Genomic DNA, 18,182 nt, shown 5'->3' with positions numbered 1-18,182 from the left:
TTGCTCGTTTCGGGCTGTTAGATACGCGCGGGCATTCTTGCACGCCGCTCCCGGAGTATGCATGCAAGAGTTTCTCTGGAGTAGTCCAGGGGCCGGATTTGCCAGGCCATATGGCCTGCCAGTTTTCAGTTGATTTAGGTAGCTTTTTATTGAAGTATAACATCCAAACAGAAAATGCACAGATCAAAATGCAGAGCTCAGTGAAGCTTCTGAGAGCCCCTCTTCAGCCAGCTGCCAGTGGAGAAATCAAACTCTTGCCAGCTGCACAGGAGCCCCCCTGCACCCCCTTTCACGCACACCCTCTGCCCCTGGCTCCCCTCCTCACTGTGGCGACTTGCTAAACTTTACGTAAATGGAATCATACGGTGTGTGTTCTCCTGGGTCTGGTTTCTTTGACGCCATTATGTTTGTGAAGTGTGTCCATGTGCTGGTGTGTGATTTGTGGTTCGTTCTTTCTCACTGCTGTGTCATGGGCTGTTTTTTTTTTTTTTTTAAGATTTTTATTTATTTGAGAGAGAGACAGAAATAGCAAGAGGGAGCAGATGGGTGGGGAGGAGAGGAAGACACAGGCTCCCCGCTGAGCAGGGAGCCCGACGCAGGGCTCCATTCCAGGACCCTGGGATCATGACCTGAGCCGAAGGCAGATGCTTAACTGACTGAGTCCCCCAGGCGCCCCAGTGGGCTGTTGTTTGAACATAACACTATTCTACTCTTGGCTGACTTCTGGGCTGTGTTTAATAGTGCTGCCTTGAACATTTTTTAAAGATTTATTTATTTGGGGGCACCTGGGTGGCTCAGTCAGTTAAGCATCTGCCTTCAGCTCGGGTCATGATTCCAGGTTCCTGGGATCGAGCCCTGCATCGGGCTCCCTGCTCAGCGGGGAGTCTGCCTCTCCCTCTCCCCCTCCTTCCTCCCTGCCCCCCCAAATAAAATCTTTTTAAAAAAGATTTTATTTGTTTATCTGAGTGAAAGAAAGAGAGCGAGTGGAGGGAGAGGCAGAGGGAGAGAGAGTCTCAAGCAGACTCGTCGCTGAGTGGGGGAGCCATTCGTGAGGCTCAATCCCAGGACCCTGAGATGACGACCTGAGCCGAAACCAAGAGTCGGATGTTTAACTGGCTGTGGCACCGAGGCGCCCCTGAGCATTTCTAACACTTCTATTGGGTGCACATGTTTGAGGGTCCCTCTTGAAATTGAATTGCTGGGCATATAGAATGTATGTTTTTAGCGGTGCAAGATAGTGCCAAATTATCATGCATTTAAATGTGTATTTTGTCGAATGGCCCTTCGAAGTCCTTCCATTCCTTTAGCTTTCCACCCACGACATCTTTATGGGGGTCGCTCTCTCCTCCACACCCTCACTCCTGCCGTGTTTTACCCCACTTTTCACTTTTGCCCGTCAAACAGGTGAAGAGGGAGGGGTATCTTACTGAAAGCACATGGACACTTAACGGCTGTATTTTATAAGTAAATCTAAATAACACTTGGTTTTCTTTTGCAGCCCGAGACCTCAGATCATTGTTCCCTTCCGGAGGACCTAGTGAGTATTCGTGCACATCCTAGACTACCGCTCATCGTGCCTTCGATGATAAAAGTACTATACGTCACTGACAATAGCAGTTTTATGAGTTTCTCTCTTTGGTTGCTGATCAAAGGCTTTTAATCCAACCTGATGCCAGTATGATAAAAGTGTTAGCAGTCGTGGTATCATGGATGGTCCTCCCCTACCTTAAAGAGAAAAATAAATTATATTGCCCCATGGGGAAAGGAATTAAAAAGGAAGAAATGGATAGCTTGCCTTCCTACAAGGATCAGCCTTGTTATCCTTGTTTCTCATGGGTGGCTTTTGTGACCTTATCTCCGTTTGAATCCTTCCAAGAAAGAACAAGAGGCCCGTAATCTGATGGTCTTGGCCCAGATTCAGCTTCGAGAGTTCTTGTGTATTCTGAGCTCAGTGTAACTGCTCTGTCCTGTCTCTGCCCCGAGGGGGGGGAGGGGAAGCAGCATGTCCAGCAGGCTGAGCCCCTCATTTCCTTCTCACTTTGCTACCTGAGCTGGCAGACCCCACAGCTCATATGGCAGATCCCACGGCTGTTGTTGAAAATGATGTTTTGCATTTCCGAGTTTCTAAAATTCTGAGATTCTGAGTTATTCTGGATTTCAGCGATACAGGGGTGTTAATTAGGGGTCTTTCTGCATGTCTGAAACTCGGACTGTGAGTGATTTTTAGGCAAAGGGAGATTTGACACCTATGAAATCTTGAAATCGATTCTGTTACATAAAGGGGTGTGTGAGATACACACATATTTTTTTTAAAGTAGCCTCTGCACCCAGCGCAGACCCCAAAGCAGGCTTGAACTCACAACTCTAAGGTCAAAACCTAAACTGAAATCAAGAGTCACATACTTAACCAACTGAGCCACCCAGGTGCCCTCCCGCACACATATTTTTAATAATGAGTTGTACCCTCAAGCATTTCCATAGGAAAGCAATGGCCCAAATAATTTCTGGATTTAGGGTAGACAGAATGAGATTGTAGATACAAAGGAAAACATAACTGTAAATACATTTGCAGTATCTGATGGACCTGTCCCCTAACATTCAGACCCTTTTGCACATAGAACAATCTGAACTTTAGGACAGAGGCCGTATTCTTGGGATATAAGAACTTTAAAAATTGTGGAAGAGTTCCTGGATTTCTTCTGCCAATTTTTTATCTTTGTGTATGGTTAGGAAAGAGTCTAGAGTCAGTGTATAGCCATGTCACCTACTTTACCCTTGTTCTATTCCTATGGATTCTGGGGTCACTTTTATTTTTTTATTTAAAAAATTTTTTATTTTTTTTATTTGCTTATTTAAAGATTTTATTTATTTGACAGAGAGGGAACATAAGCAGGGGGAGTGGGAGAGGGAGAAGCAGGCTTCCCACTGAGCAGGGAGCCCAATGTGGAGCTCGATCCCAGGACCCTGGGATCATGACCTGAGCCAAAGGCAGATGCTTAACCAACTGAGCCACCCAGGCACCCCTGGGGTCACTTTTCAAGCAGGTTCTAAGTTTTGAGTGCCTGTATTAGTTTCCTAGGGCTTCTGTAATAAAATATTGTAACTGAGAGGCTTAAAGCAACAGAAGCGTGTTGTCTCCTAGTTTCAGAGGCTGTGAGTCTGACGTGACAGTGTGAGCAGGGCCAGCCTCCCCCTGACCATCTGGGGGAGCGTTGGTCCAGCCTCTCCCAGCGTCTGGTGGCGCCAGCAGTCCTTGGCCGTCCTCTGCTTGTCCGCGGGTCACTGCAGGCTCGCACGACCCTCTTCCTGTGTGTCCCCCAAGCTCTGTGTCTCTTCTTCTCCTCTTATAAGGACACTAGTCACACTGAGGTTAGGCTCACTCTAGTGTGACTGATGACATTTGTATAGACCTCGTTTCCCAATAAGGTCTCGTGCTGAGGTTCTGGGTGGACATGGATTTTGGGGGAACGCTACTCAACCCAGTGTAGTGGCTGTTTCGTTAAATATGCTGATGGGCTGACGATATCAAGTACGATTTCTTCCGTGGTGTGTGTATTGAAGGTGAGAGTGGGGTTCTTGATGGTGTATCGACAAAATGACAGCCAGGTGTCCGGGGAGTGACAAGTGTGCTGGGAGGACATGCTCAGAACGGCAGGCCAAGTGCGGTTTCTCAGTCACTGTTGGAGCTGCTTGTACTCCCGTGCAGAGACTTTTTGGAACACCCTCAGGTGGGCTTCTGAGGGAGGAAGGACTGGGAGCTGGTAGCAGGAGGACAGGGCCTCTGTTGGGTTCCGGAAGCTAAAGTGCTTGGGTTTGTGTTCGTGAAGGCATCTCCATTCTGTCCTCTACACAGTCCGTTTGGAGTGTCAGGATCTGAACTCTCAGTTTACTCTCTCCTTGGGGCTATGCTAGAAAGGGGTCCATAGGGGCAGCCCTGGCGTTCTGGGGAAGCAACTGAAGCTTCTCTTCTTTTCTGGTACAGCCCAGGCTGGCCGAGGGTAGCCTTGAGAACAGATAGCAAACTGACGTGCCTTTGGAGCCTGAGCAGGTGAATGAAGGTGTGAAGCAGCTGGGGAGTCATGAATAGCGGATGTCGGGGCTTGTAGTAAACTGAAAAATGCTTGCCCCAGACTTGGGCCCCTTGAAATCCCAGGAGCAGGCAAAATACATCTGCAAACTGGCTTCGCCCTCTGGACCTCGAGGTCACAAAGCCCTGCTTGATGGCAGGTGGCATGTGCTTGGAGCCCGCAGAACTGACATCAGAGGGTGCCGGAGCTCAGGGTTTTCCTATATCAGATTCTTAGAACTCTTGGAACTCACGTTCAAGATCACGTTTAGAAGAGGCGGTCGAACATGGGCTTAGCGGCGGTGCTGCTTTAGAAGCCAAGGAAGTGTTCCTCTTCTTGCAATAGTCAGTCGTCACGGGGACGCTTTGATCCAAAGACTGCATATGTCAACTCTGGAATGTGATCACATGTTTTAAGACCAAAAATAGCTTTTTTGTTCATTTCTACATTTAGCATCTTATTTCAATAGTTGTAGCGTACTTCTTCCTCGGAAAGTGTTCGGTAGCTTCTAGCAAAAAAGGAGTCCTGCTTCACTGCTGCTCAGGAGAACGATTTTTTCCTGCCCCATTTCATGACTTCAGTTATCTTTAGATCCTAAGTGAAGGTGGGGGGTTGGGGTGTGGGTAATAAGTGATTCCCGAACGGAAGGAAGTTTCTCGTGTGAGGCTGAAGCCTAGACTTGCAATGTAGGAGACTGCGCTGGCTGTTACATTGCCTGTGAGGTGCTGCACGGTTGGAACGCTGTACTGGCTGCAGCTCTCAGATTGACCTGGTGTTGGGGGGGGGTGGCGTTCAGGGAGGGGACCACAGGAGGAGGCTGATGCCGCTGATCTGGAAGAGCTCTGCTAGGAAACGTTCTCTCCGGGCACCATCGGCCGTCTTTGCTTCTAAATCTGAGTGTGCAGAGCTCTGGTGTGGGACTGTGGAGGGTGAAAAGGCTGAGGAGGAGGCTCCAGGTGAACGACAGGAGCCAGCCGTCTGTCCTCGGCTAAATCTGCATGTCCATTCTTGTCTGCCATCGAGCCTCTTGGTCTCACTCTGCCCTGTTTCAGAGAGTGTCGGAAGTGTCCAACCACTGGTGGTACTCCATGCTTATCCAACCTCCTTTGCTGAAAGACAGCGTGGCCGCACCCCTGCTCTCCGCCTACTACCCCGACTGCGTTGGCATGAGCCCCTCCTGCGCCAGCACACACCGCGCAGCCAGCAGCAGCAGCCCCGGGAAGCTGGAGCACTCCAAGGCAGTCCCCTCTGCGCTGGGTGAGAGCTGGTCCTCGCCCTCTCTGCTTTTCTTTCCTCCTCTTTCCTTGGAAATGGGGGAGGGGGGAGCAGAACGCAAACGATTTTTTTTTAATGTGTGCAACGTGATATAAAGCACCTTGTGATTTTGTGGATTGGATTATGCCGTGGCTCAGTCATAGCATTCCCATACATCGTGCGGTTCTTTTCCCATCCGTAACGTGGGAAGTCTGTAACGCTGGCCCAGGAATTGTGTCTACGGAGTTCAATGAGTTCCTTATTGGAAATTCGGGTGGCTGCATCATTTAATGATAACCGAAAACTCTGACATGCTGGAAGAAAGTTTTGACCATATGAGCACCCTTTCTTTTTTTTCTGAGTCTTTTTTTGCTTCCAGTTATGCCGTGGAAAAATCTCAGCGAAGTGATCGGCTCTTGAAAAAAAAAAATCCAAAACTTCAGGTCAAGCGAGACATGCTATTGACCACTTACTTTAAATGGATCTTTAAAATTCTCCACCAGAGCTCTTGGTGTCCCAGCAAGAATTCTAGACCTTCCCCTGTCTGCACAGTAATAAATTCATGTTTGATGGTGCAAATAGATTTTTGACCTGGAAGCCCTATTTTAAGGTCTTGGTTTTTTTTTTAATTTTTATTTTTAAAAAAATTTTTAAAACATTTTATTTGAAAGAGAGTATGAGTGAGCATGGGGGGGGAGAGGGAGAAGCAGGCTCCCCGCTGAGCAGGGAGCCCAGTGCGGGACTGGATCCCAGGACCCTGGGATCATGACCAGAACCGAAGGCAGATGCTTAACCGACTGAGCCACCAATGCACCACACTATTTTAAGGTTTTTAACTGATAACACTGGGCCCTCTAAAAATGTGAATGTGGTCTGACTCGAAGCCGAAGCGATAAGTCCCAGGATTAATGACAGTGCGGTGGAACAGGCACTCAGATGCTATTAATGGGTGTGAACATTTGTGAGGGACAATTGGCCATAAATTGAAAACCTTAAAATAGACACCCCTTTAGTCTAGGAATTTGTCATAAATAAATTATCAGAGTAAATTCTCAAAGGTTAGTCCAGAGAGTTATATGGCATTGTTTATAATAGCAAAATAATTAGATGAAATTTAAGTGCCCAGGAATAGAGGAGAGGTTAATAGGAAAATAATCTGTGTCCATTAAAGTCCATTAAAGTCAGGTTTAGTGACATGGGACAGTGGTCTTAAAAAGCAGATTAGGAAACCGCATGTTTTTCTGTCTTTTAAAAAACAAGTGCCTGATGTATTAATAGTTTCTGTACTAAAAGCACGAAGGATAGACCGTAGCCTTAAATGTTATCCCACGGCCCAAGGATTGTCAGGGGTGAGTGACTGTTAAGTTCCTCTGTGAACTGATTCATGTTATAATCAGAAAAATTCCAGTGAAGGTTACTTTTAAAATTTACTTCTTCAGGGAGCTGGTGTTCACAGAGTGTCAGTCTTACAAGATAACAGGTGTTCTGGAGATGTGTTGCCCAACTATGTGAATACGCTAAACCCAGCTGAACACTACACTTAAACACAGTTAAGGTGGTGGGTTTTGTGGCAGGTGTTTAACCCCCATGAAAACCTTAAAAAGATTTTTTTTCCATACCGTGGAAATTCACTTGGTGAAGAAAGAACGGGAGTGGGGCACCTGGGTGGCTCAGCGTTAACTGTCTGCCTTTGGCTCAGGGCCTGATCCCAGGGTCCTGGGATCAAGCCCCGCATCGGGCTCCCTGCTCCGCTGGAAGCCTGCTTCTTCCTCTCCCACTCCCCCTGCTTGTGTTCCCTCACTCGCTGGCTGTCTCTCTCTCTGTCAAATAAATAAATAAAAGCTTTAAAAAAAAAAAGAAGAATGGGAGAAACACGCAGTTCACGTGTGTTTCATCCGACTGGACAGAGGGAGCGGGAATGTGTCTGTGGGACAGACCGTAGCCCTAGCTGAGGCTATCCTTTCTGGAGTGTGCCTGCTTTGTCACTCACCTGGGCTTGGGATGTGTGCATCGCGTCCTCTTGTCCGTTCCAGGCATGAACCGGTACTTCCAGCCTTTCTATCAGCCCAACGAGTGTGGCAAAGCCCTGTGCGTGAGGCCGGACGTGATGGAGCTGGACGAGCTCTACGAGTTCCCCGAGTATTCCCGAGACCCCACCATGTACCTGGCTTTGCGGAACCTCATCCTCGCCCTGTGGTACACGAACTGCAAAGTAAGTAGACGGAGAGTCTGCTAAGGCATACGGACCGGGGCTGCTATGGAAGAGGGTGCTGCCGTAGGTGTCGGGGGTGGGGAGCTTTAGATCAGGGGTTCTCCGCCTTCCCACCGTGGATGCTGGGTGCGCGGTCATCGTGTGGGGGGCTGTCCGGTGCCCTGTAGGACGTGTCACGGCATCCCTGGCCTCGACCCACTAGATGCCAGGAACACTCCCAGTTGTGACAACCCACCATGTGTCCAGTCGTTGCCTCCCAGGCGCTGAGTCTCCCCATCCTGGGAACCACCACTTCCGATCGTATGTTATCCGAATATTTGACTCTCTAGTGAGTGAGTATAAGGTGCAAAGTTTGGTTCAGAGAGTTCCGGTGTGAATGCCAAGAGGAAGAATATAGAACATTAAAGATTGGGTTATGACCCCTCGAGGGCAGGGATTCTTACGTTCTTATCCTCCAACAGCGGAGACCGGGGCTTTACTGTCTCTGGGACTGAATCTGTGCTGGGGGCCTCATACAGCCCCCCCCGGGGAAGGGGGCAGGCCAAATGAGAAGGAATATGAGCTTTTCAAATTATTATTATCATTATCTAAACAAAGGGTCTCCTGACCCTAGTATTTTTCTGATTTATTAATTTCTTCTGCAATTAGTTGAGTGATTGCTGAAAGCAGAACATTTGGCAAGACTGACAAAGTAATCTTGATTCAAGAAAGACGTTCCAAATCCACCTTCCTGGCTCACTGGGTGAGAATCCAGGATGAGATGGCCTGATTAGGGTTATGGCTGTTAATGCAGTTTATACTAATTCTATGAGTGAGTTGGGCAAGGCAGAATTGTTCATTTCCTCCCCAGCAGGCTTGTGCTCAATAAACATTTGCTGAACTGAACAAAATTGTGGTCAGAATTTCCTGTAAATAAGTTGTAAAGATATGCTTTTCAGAAATAGCCTGAATTTTTCTTCAGATTCGTTTTTCTTCACATTTCTTTTCATTCGACTTTGGAAGTTGATTTATGCTGGTGAAGAAAGTTATAGAAAAAAATCCTGGGGCGCCTGGGTGGCACAGCGGTTAGGCGTCTGCCTTCGGCTCAGGGCGTGATCCCGGCATTGTGGGATCGAGCCCCACATCAGGCTCCTCCGCTATGAGCCTGCTTCTTCCTCTCCCACTCCCCCAGCTTGTGTTCCCTCTCTCGCTGGCTGTCTCTATCTCTGTCAAATAAATAAATAAATCTTTAAAAAAAAAAAATCCTGAACTTTGTCAGCCTGGATCTATTTTAATATTTAATAAAATCATATTTATATTTAATATTCTAGTGGAAAAACACAGATATTTCGCTGTGTGAAAGAATCAAAGATTTTGAAATTACTTTCTTTTTAAAGTTGATGACTTCAGAGTTTTTTTTGTTTTTTTGTTTTTTACCTTCTGCACTAACCCAAGCTGGTGTTATTTCTTGAATACGGTTGACCCTAGAACCACGTGGGGATTAGTGGCATTGACACCCCCCCCAACCCAGTCAGAAATCTGCATATAACTTTTGGCTCCCCCAGAAACTTAACTCCGGATAGCCTACTGCTGACTTGAAGCCTTACCAATAATGTAAACAGTTGACTGGCACGTATTTTTATGTTGTGTGTGTATTATATACCGTATTCGTGCGATAAAGTGTAAGCTACAGAAGAGGTTAAGTCCTGCACTGTGCTTATCGAAAATGTCCACCTGTGAGTGGACCCGCACAGTTCAACCCCGTGTTGTTCACGGGTCTACTATAGAATCTTCTTCCTGTGTTTGGTCGGATTCTTTTGGAGCTGGGTGGGGAGGGGAGTGTTGGTGACAAGTAGAGCACAAGCCATAGGTTGGGAGCCCCACTCTTGAGCCTGTTCTAACTTCACAACAGTGGGTCAAGGCTGTGTTTGTCTTGTTCTTTGAAATGCTCCAAGGCCTTGCCAACGCTGGGGTATGTGGGGAAAGTCAGTGTCCTTTTTTTTTTTTTTTTTTTTTAAAAACTTCNCCTAAATCTGTCTCCTCACATCTTATCGGTGATGAGAATCCAGCTTTTTCTGCTGCCGGTCCAAGTGGCAGCGTGGGCTTCTGCTGTGGCCCTTACTGTGGTGTGTCAAGTCAGGAATGTATTTGTGACGTGGTCCGCCCACACTCCCCGTAGCTGTCCTTGGGGAGAAGATGAGCTGATGAAGTGCATATTGCTCTCTCTTCCTTTTGTCCCTTTCTTCTTTTTTTTCTTTACCAGGCAACCCCCCACCCTTGATCCTATTATGTCTTAGTGGATACAGGATGGACAGGGGTTTTGTTTTGTTATTGTGGTAAAAAAAAAAAAAACTTACCATTTTTACCATTGTAAAAGGTACAGTTCAGTGGCACTAAGTAAATAGTGTTGTATAATCATCCCCACATCTCATTCTAGAATTTTCCGTCACCCCAAGAGGAAATCCTACAGCCGTTGAGCAGTGATTCCCCATTCCTCCCCTTTCCCGGCCTCTGGCAACCACTAATCTACTTCCTGTCTGTATAGATTTGCCCATTGCGGGTTGTTCATATAAATGGAATCCTACAGTGCGTGACCTTTCGTAAGTAGCTTCTTCACGTAGCGTCATGTTTGTAAGATTCCTCCATGTTATAGCATGGATCAGTACCTCATTTCTTTTTATGGCCAAATAATGGCCCATGTTTGGATCTACCCCATTTGGTTTATCCATTCATCCATTGACGGACACTTGCACAGTTCCCACCTTTTGGGAATTTGACTATAGTGCTGCTGTGAATTTTGTATGAGCCCACGTTTTCAGTTCTTTTCAGTGGATACACAGGAGTGGGCTTGCTGGGTCCTAGAGTTAATCTGTTTAACTTTCCGAGGAGCCCAGGGTTACGTGTATTTGTCCTAACAGTCTGGTTTTGTTTCCACACACAGGAAGCCCTCACCCCTCAGAAGTGTATTCCTCACATCATCGTCCGGGGTCTCGTGCGTATCCGGTGCGTTCAGGAAGTGGAGAGGATACTTTATTTTATGACAAGGAAAGGTCTCATCAACACAGGAGTTCTCAGCGTCGGCACCGACCAGCATCTTCTTCCTAAAGATTACCACAACGTAGGTGACTGTTGCTCTCACAGTAACCCCACCGCCATCACGATAAATGCTAGCATGCTGATGGCAGTGTTAGTGAGTACTAGTTAATACCAGTGACAGGCACATTATCACCACAGAAGTTACAAAGCAAGACTTGCGTAGAATGTGCTTCTTTGGGGAAGAGAGTATCAGGCACTGGTTCCCTAAACTGTGGAAAAGAGGAGGGGGTTACCCAAGTACAACCATATTCTTTAGGAAAGTAACTTTCTATGACCGTCGAAGAAATGTAGATGAACTAACGTGGCTTGGCAGTTAGCACCTTCTTAGAACAACTAAATATATTGCTTTCATTTCTCTAATTGGATCCTTCTTTTTTTAAAAAAAAAAAAAAAATTTTTTTTTTTTTTTTTTTTTTTAAGAAATCAGTCATCATTATCGGGGCTGGTCCGGCAGGATTAGCAGCTGCGAGGCAACTGCATAACTTTGGAATTAAGGTAAGATTTTTGGGGACATGAAGTTGATAACAGATGGTTAACTGTGCCTTTTGGTCCAAATTTTCTAAGATTTAGAAACCGGTTTCTGATTTTAGTGGAGAATGCGAACTGCACTGTGTCTTTCTATCTTTAAAATCTTTCTGATTGATCCTAGAAAAGCTGAAATATTTGAAATTGGTTTGATAAAAGAAAGGTGGAGGGAATAGCAGTTCTCAGCAGCCTCAGGACAGGGTTTTAGCCCCTCATGAGCAGATCAGAAGAGAGTCTGTGCAGAAGCGAAAGCAGAAATTCTCCACGGGGTGTTGTCAACACCATCGAGTGCGCATTGGGAAAAAGTCCTTGTTTTTGTAATAGTTTGAGACAACAAATAGCAGCTTGGAAATTCACCATTTCTTGTGTAAAAGTTTCTGAAACACGCAGTTAGATTTTCGTATGCAAATCAAAGAGTATCTTTTTTGTTTGTTCGAGTCAGCTCTGCCCAACGTGAAGCTTGAACCCACGACCCTAGTCGCATGCGCCGCTGACTGAGCCAGCCAGGTGCCCCTCAGAGGCGCACTTTGAGTCTTGCTCTGGAAAACCATCTGTGCTTTTGGAAGCAAGATTGAATCGGTTAATCCATGTTCAGACAGAATTACACAACTTTTGAAGGGCTCTACGTATCGGAGGGGTCCTGCTTCTCCACAGTAGGATTGTTTTTAGCTAAAGTGTGTGGTCTTATTCCAGTTGTTCAAAATTAGCCAAACAGAGACTTACAAAAAAAAATATTGTGCAATTCAGAATCTCATTTCCATTAGAGTCATCCGAATTAACAATGCCCTCAATTTCTGTGACTTTCTAGGTCTGACACATTTCTCCTTTTTAAAACCTTATTTTTCAAGGCTTTGGTTTTCAGGGAAACCAAACGTGAAAATCATTTGGTAGAACTTGAATTAGTCTTATCACTTTTCTCTGTCTGGCTGAAAGAAATGACAACTTTTTCACAATGTCTGCTCTGCTGGAGGAGTTTCAGAGATGAGAAAAGTTTTCAGTAGCTATGTCTAAGAGGCGTGTTCCTCAGTTGAATGGAAGATGTAAGTCTTGGGTTACATTATTTTGCTCACAAAACAGAAGAAACCTGAGTTGGATTTATGGGAAATGTGTTTGCATTTCCAAGTATATTTTGAAGGGTATTAAGCTTAAGCTAGGACGGTTTTTATTTATTTATTTATTTATTTATTTATTTATTTATTTATTTATTTATTTATTTGACAGAGATAGAGACAGCCAGTGAGAGAGGGAACACAAGCAGGGGGAGTGGGAGAGGAAGAAGCAGGCTCATAGCGGAGGAGCCTGATGTGGGGCTCGATCCCATAACTCCGGGATCACGCCCTGAGCCAAAGGCAGACGCTTAACCGCTGTGCCACCCAGGCGCCCCTAAGCTAGGACGTGTTTTAATTGGTCATTTATTTATTCCAGCATTAGATATTAGGGCCAAGATCTCTTGTTTGTTTTTGTTGGGGAAACTCACAGATGATATTGCAAGGAAGGTCATTAATACCCAAAGTCTCGGGGGCTGTCTTTAATGTCCTGCCTCCTCTTACACTAAAACAGAACCAGACACCGATGGGCATGTGTTTATCTGAATGAAGTCAGAAGAGAGTGGGAAGGGTCAGAACCTCAGGTTGTATAACCTTCCCCGTAGGAGAAAATGAGGAATAAGAATATTCAGAGAACCCCTCCCGTTCTCCTTTCTCGCTCGCTAGGTGATGAGAGAGACCCCAGAGAGACCCCCCATCCGTCTTATGTTGGGAGAGAGATTCCCCGGAGCAACCAAGATGGATGACTTTGGGGAACCTCCTTGAGCCATTCGAAAGCGTACTGTTAGGAATCCGAAAGTGAGATGGCCGGCCTCGCGCCGAGTAGAATTCACATTTTCCCTGGGTTGCAGCAAAGTGTAGGAAGTGTAGCGCTCGTAGTCGTTGCTGTCTACCGCCACCAGCAGTTCCTCCTGCCTTCCGAAATTTGTGGGAGGTCAAGTAGTTGGGGGTGGGGCCAGCCTGCTTAGGCCACACCCAGCAGGTCATTCTTGGATATGATTGACATACGATTTTATTTTTAACAGTAGTCCTGTTTTAGGGAAGTTAAGGCCTATTTGCTGAAGGCATTTTGCTTCTTACAGAGATGCTTTATAGGACAAACTCACCTCTTTAGTCTAGTTTCTTATAATGGTTTTTAATTTGTGGAATAGTGTTAAGTAGAAGCTTTCAGAGTCCATTTCATGTGGTGGTTCATCAAATCTTATCATTATGGGATTGGAGAGGAGGCAGTTGGAGGGATTTTTCCAGCAGACCACTTACTCGCTTCTTGCTGAAAGCTGGATGGTTTGTTTTAACATCTACGTTGGCTTCTGTTCACACTGCCTTCTTTTTAAAGTTTTTTTCTCGAGTGATATCATAATTAACCAAATATGGAATCTGTTTAACTGTGTGTCACTCTGCATTTATAGCACTGCGTTTAATATGGTCTTTCTATCCTGTTTAGCTTCCCTGATTGCCTGTCTTTTTAGGTAACTGTGCTGGAAGCCAAAGACCGAATTGGAGGCCGAGTATGGGATGATAAATCTTTTAAAGGCGTCACAGTGGGAAGAGGAGCCCAGATTGTCAATGGCTGTATCAACAACCCAGTAGCACTAATGTGTGAACAAGTGGGTTCCTTTAAGATTTGGGTCGTAGATAATCAGAAGAAAAGAATGGTCTCATTTTGCTTGTGTGTAGTATTAATAATGCTTCTAGATGATATAGAAACACCCCCAAATGATTTCTTGCCCCCTCATCCCCATTGAAAAGTCAACAAAAATATTTACAGTTCCTCCTTTCAGAGAAGGTGGAACTGTAGCATGCATGAAAGATTTTTTCTAAGATCTTTAATTATATTTGTGTGTTATTTGCAGGCCACTCGATTAGCTCGTCATTTTAGGGTTGCCAGGTAGAGCAAATAAAAACACAGAATGCCCAGCTAGATTTGACTTTTGGATACATGACAAGTGTTTTTTTAGGATAAGTATGTCCCAGATATTACATGGGATGTTTTGCATGCAATATCTGGGACATACTTATACTAAAAAGACAAAACAAAAACAATAACAAACAGACACCAAAACCTAAACTACTCATTGTTTATCTGCAAGTCACATTTACCTGGTCACCCTGTCTTTTATCGGGCAACCCTCTGTAGTTTCTCTGAAGACCTGGTAGGCCCAAGGTTTTTTCCTGAAGTATTTATTGATGGTAAATTGAACATCACCTTCCATGAGTGTCTGTGTGGTTGCGTGCTCATCTATGGGAAATTCCCCAGCAGGGCCGGGACGTCAGAGCAAGGGGAGGCAGTGCTCAGCGTAGCATCGGAAGCATTAATAAATATTGCCCGAAAAGCTGTAGAGTGCATGGCATGGACGCTGTTGCTGTCACCTCACCTTCTCCTAAAATAAGGTCTCGTAGATTTCATGCTCTTTTTCTCACTGCCTCACTTTGCTGACATTCCCCAGGAAGCATATTTAGCTTTCTCTTCAAGAGCTGCTAGATCATTTTCTCCATGAGAGCTCTGTCTCATTTCAGCTTAGAACCTGTAAGTATTGTTTCCAGGGCAAATTTTCACCTTCTTATTCTTATTATTTTGAAGCTTGGCATCAGCATGCATAAATTTGGAGAGAGATGTGACTTAATTCAGGAAGGTGGACGAGTAACTGACCCCACTATTGACAAGCGCATGGATTTTCATTTTAATGCTCTCTTGGATGTTGTCTCTGAGTGGAGAAAGGATAAGACTCAGCTCCAAGATGTTCCTTTAGGAGGTATGGGAGAATGGCATTCTGAATGTTCCATTGGCGTCTCCTTGTCACGCAAGCCGGGTTAGGCCCAGCAGCCTGTGCGGTCGGGTGTCTGTGGTCAGAGGAGTCCTGTGAAGGGGCGCCCAGCCGGCTCAGTCGGTAGAGCTTGTGACTCCTGCACTTGGGGTCATGAGTTCAGGCCCCACGATGGGCGTAGAGCTTATGTTCTCGCGTGCACGCACACGCACACGCACACACACACACACACACACACACACACGGAGTCCTTTTGGACTGATGAGTCCTCCCGACTGTTCTGCTCCGTGTAGAACTTCCTCAAGGACCTTTAGAGGCTTGTGTGCGTGAATACACTCCGATCTCACTTTGTATAAAATAGTGGATGTTTAAAATAATTATTCAAATGTTTAATTTTCAGTTTCCCGGAGGAGCTTACTTTTAAGGAAACGTGCTTTAGGCCCTGTGTGAATAGTCCCTACATAATGTCCATTTTAGATAAAAAGACTTCCTTTTTTTTTCTTTAATTTTTTATTATCATGTTATGTTAGTCACCATACAGCACATGACTAGTTTCTGATGTAGTGTCCATGATTCATTGTTTGCGTTATAACACCCAGTGCTCCATGCAATACGTGCCCTCCTTACTACCCATCACCGGGCTAGCCCATCACCACACCCCCCATGAAAAGACTTTCTGTATGCCAGAATTTCTTTTCCTTTTTTGGGGCAATAACTTGAGTTTGGTTTTGTTTTGTTTTGTTTCCAGCATGTTTTGTGTAAGAATGCAAGAATGTGTATTGCAATTGGAAAATTTTAATTCAAAATCCTTTGGCTGTGGTACTAAATGGACCAAAATGTACTCCGTTAATTGTACTCATTCGAAAACTTGACAGTATAACCGCTCATTTCCGCGAGGGTGTCAGCAGAGATTTGGCCATACTGCTTCTGAAGTTGACCTTTACTTGACCTATAATTCTTCTGACCTGGGTGTATTACTCGTAGTTCTTGGCGGCCTGTCGGGGTGTCTTTAAGTGTGATCATTTGAACTCTGTTCACAGGATGTTAATTTGCTTCAAGTGTGTGTTTCCTTGTAAGGGTTCTTACTTCTGCATCCTGGCACACGCTCCCACACGGTTTGGGGCAGAGGTCTCAGTAGCAAGCACTGTCCCTTCTCTTTCCCCTCCCCTCACCCTCCTGCTTGAGACCCATCCCCTCCAGTCGCTCTCGTGCGTTAAGTGTTCACCTGCAGACCCTCACAGAACATTTTCAGAAATTGACTGGGATCATTGAATCAAACGTGGGTCATGTCCAGACCCAGGGGAGCATTGTTGACTTTGCTGGAGTTGGGGACAGTGACCAGGCTGACTTGAGGAATGTGCTCAGAATTTGGTTAGTGTTGTGCACGTGTGTGGTAATCGCTGGATGGGGGTCTTCACCCTTCTTTCAGGGCCACCAGGTACAAAAGTTAATAATACTGCTTTGTCTTGGCCTTCCCTCGGTTACCAAGGGAGGGTCTGCAACCCTGTGTAAGTTGTTTCGTCTCATTACTATCTTTTGGAAAAGCTTTAATAACGGTGCACGCGTGTCTGCATAAACAAGGTCCCGGCTCTCTCCTGCCTGTAGTGTCTGAGCTGAGATTCCACCTCATTAGCACTTCGCTGAAAACACCCAAATACAAGTACTAAGAAGCTAGAGTTAATTTTGTGGAGCATGTGTACCAAAGCTTCTAAATGTCATTTACATAAAAATCACATTAAGCCTTCTCCCAATCTGTTTATACTTAATTTTATATACTGTTCTAGCAATCTTGGTCCCTCCTGAATCTCTACAAAGCCTAAAGGAAGATAGAAACCATGTAGCAGGAGGCAGGCACGGGACTGCAAGATGGTAACGAAGGTAGCACAAAAAAGGCCCTGTGGTCTGGGCTGGGGGCCGATGCCCGGCACAGACCCTGAGGTGCCGTGGCCATCCCCGTATTACGATGGAGCATAAGAACAGAAAATTTTAATGAGAGCCTGGAGTTGTCAAAAAAATTTTTTTTTTCTTAAATCACTTTCAGTTCTGTTTCTAGTTAAGCAAGTGCACAGACTTGATAGAAACTCTGAGACTACAGCATACTGTGGGCTGGCGGTCATCACAGCGAAGGTTAGGAAGAAGCACCCTGCTTACAATTTGTCAGACATGAGCCCCCCCCACCTGTGTGCCCAAAAAGGGATCTCAGACAAGGGCCAGAATGATGATACCACAGGGCTGTGTGTCTGTGTAGTTGAACAGTCCAGTTGCATGGGTGGATGAAGGCGGGGGTTGCTAGCAAGCAGGATTCCCAAGGCGTGTGTGGCCAGCTGCTGCTGGACGGGGCTGGGGGGGTGGCCAGTGCGGGGAGTGGTAGCAGCAGGCCTCCCACGGTTGGAATTTACCAGGAAGAGACCAGCCGCCCACCCGCTCAGCAGAGCGTGTGAGCGGGCAGGTAGTAGGCGCTATCTTTAGAAAGGCTGAAAATGTGCTAGCTTGCTCTGGCTGCGGGTTTTGGAATTTATTACACAGGCAGAAAACCAGTAATTAAAAGGTATCAGGACAGAAGGCTGAGGTGACGAGAGCCCGTGATGGATTACTCTTGTTTTGGAGAGAATGTAGCCAGTAGTCTATCCTAAGTCTCGGAATTGAGGTGAGATATTCTAAGAACCTGACCTTAGGTGGTCGCAGTCCAGAAAGGGAAGAGGCGTTTTCTCTGGCGGTGCAGGGGGTACCCCCCCCCCCCCCCCGCCCTNCCCGCCGATCTTGATCAAAAAAAGGTTTTTCAGCTAGGCAGAAACGAAACACGGTTGAAGATACAGAGCCTACTTACTTTGTTTCCAGTTAAGATAAGCTTTTCCTTCCTGAGCGAAACCAACCTTATGGAGATGTCCTTTCCCCGCACGCCACCCACCCCGGGTTTACTTGGAAAGGGACTTCAGAAGTTTGGGGGTTTTCAGGGGTTGCAGGAGGTGGATAGCAGAGAAGAAGGAATTAGGAAATAATGTGACTGCTGTTTTCCCTGCTCTGCCCCCTTCCCGTTACAGAGAAGATCGAGGAGATCTACAAAGCCTTTATGAAGGAGTCCGGCATCCAGTTCAGCGAGCTCGAGGAGCAGGTGCGCCACTTCCACCTCAGCAACCTGGAGTACGCGTGTGGCAGCAGCCTCCAGCAGGTGCGGCGGCTCGGCGGGGCGGGCGTGCAGCCTCCAGCAGGTGCGGCGGCTCGGCGGGGCGGGCAGCAG

The 18,182-nt window shown here is 46.2% G+C and overlaps 1 protein-coding gene across 4 annotated transcripts in view; it reads left to right on the top strand.

Moving 5' to 3' along the window:
- The window catches only part of KDM1B (lysine demethylase 1B), a 59,376-nt gene that overhangs the window by 24,253 nt on the left and 16,941 nt on the right, over positions 1–18,182 (top strand). For all 4 annotated transcript variants that reach the window (XM_034660275.1, XM_034660274.1, XM_034660276.1 and 1 more), the window contains 8 exons: positions 1,499–1,537; positions 5,120–5,324; positions 7,355–7,533; positions 10,454–10,630; positions 11,029–11,103; positions 13,649–13,786; positions 14,761–14,932; positions 17,986–18,113. In XM_034660275.1, the coding sequence (XP_034516166.1) occupies positions 1,499–1,537; positions 5,120–5,324; positions 7,355–7,533; positions 10,454–10,630; positions 11,029–11,103; positions 13,649–13,786; positions 14,761–14,932; positions 17,986–18,113 (1,113 nt within the window). The remainder of the gene's footprint in view (positions 1–1,498; positions 1,538–5,119; positions 5,325–7,354; positions 7,534–10,453; positions 10,631–11,028; positions 11,104–13,648; positions 13,787–14,760; positions 14,933–17,985; positions 18,114–18,182) is intronic.

This window comes from Ailuropoda melanoleuca, chromosome 5 (genome assembly GCF_002007445.2).
Source record: "Ailuropoda melanoleuca isolate Jingjing chromosome 5, ASM200744v2, whole genome shotgun sequence".
Classification (NCBI taxonomy): domain Eukaryota; kingdom Metazoa; phylum Chordata; class Mammalia; order Carnivora; family Ursidae; genus Ailuropoda; species Ailuropoda melanoleuca.
The sequence above is the reverse complement of the archived record's forward strand: the minus strand, read 5'-3'. Positions and strand labels throughout refer to the sequence as shown.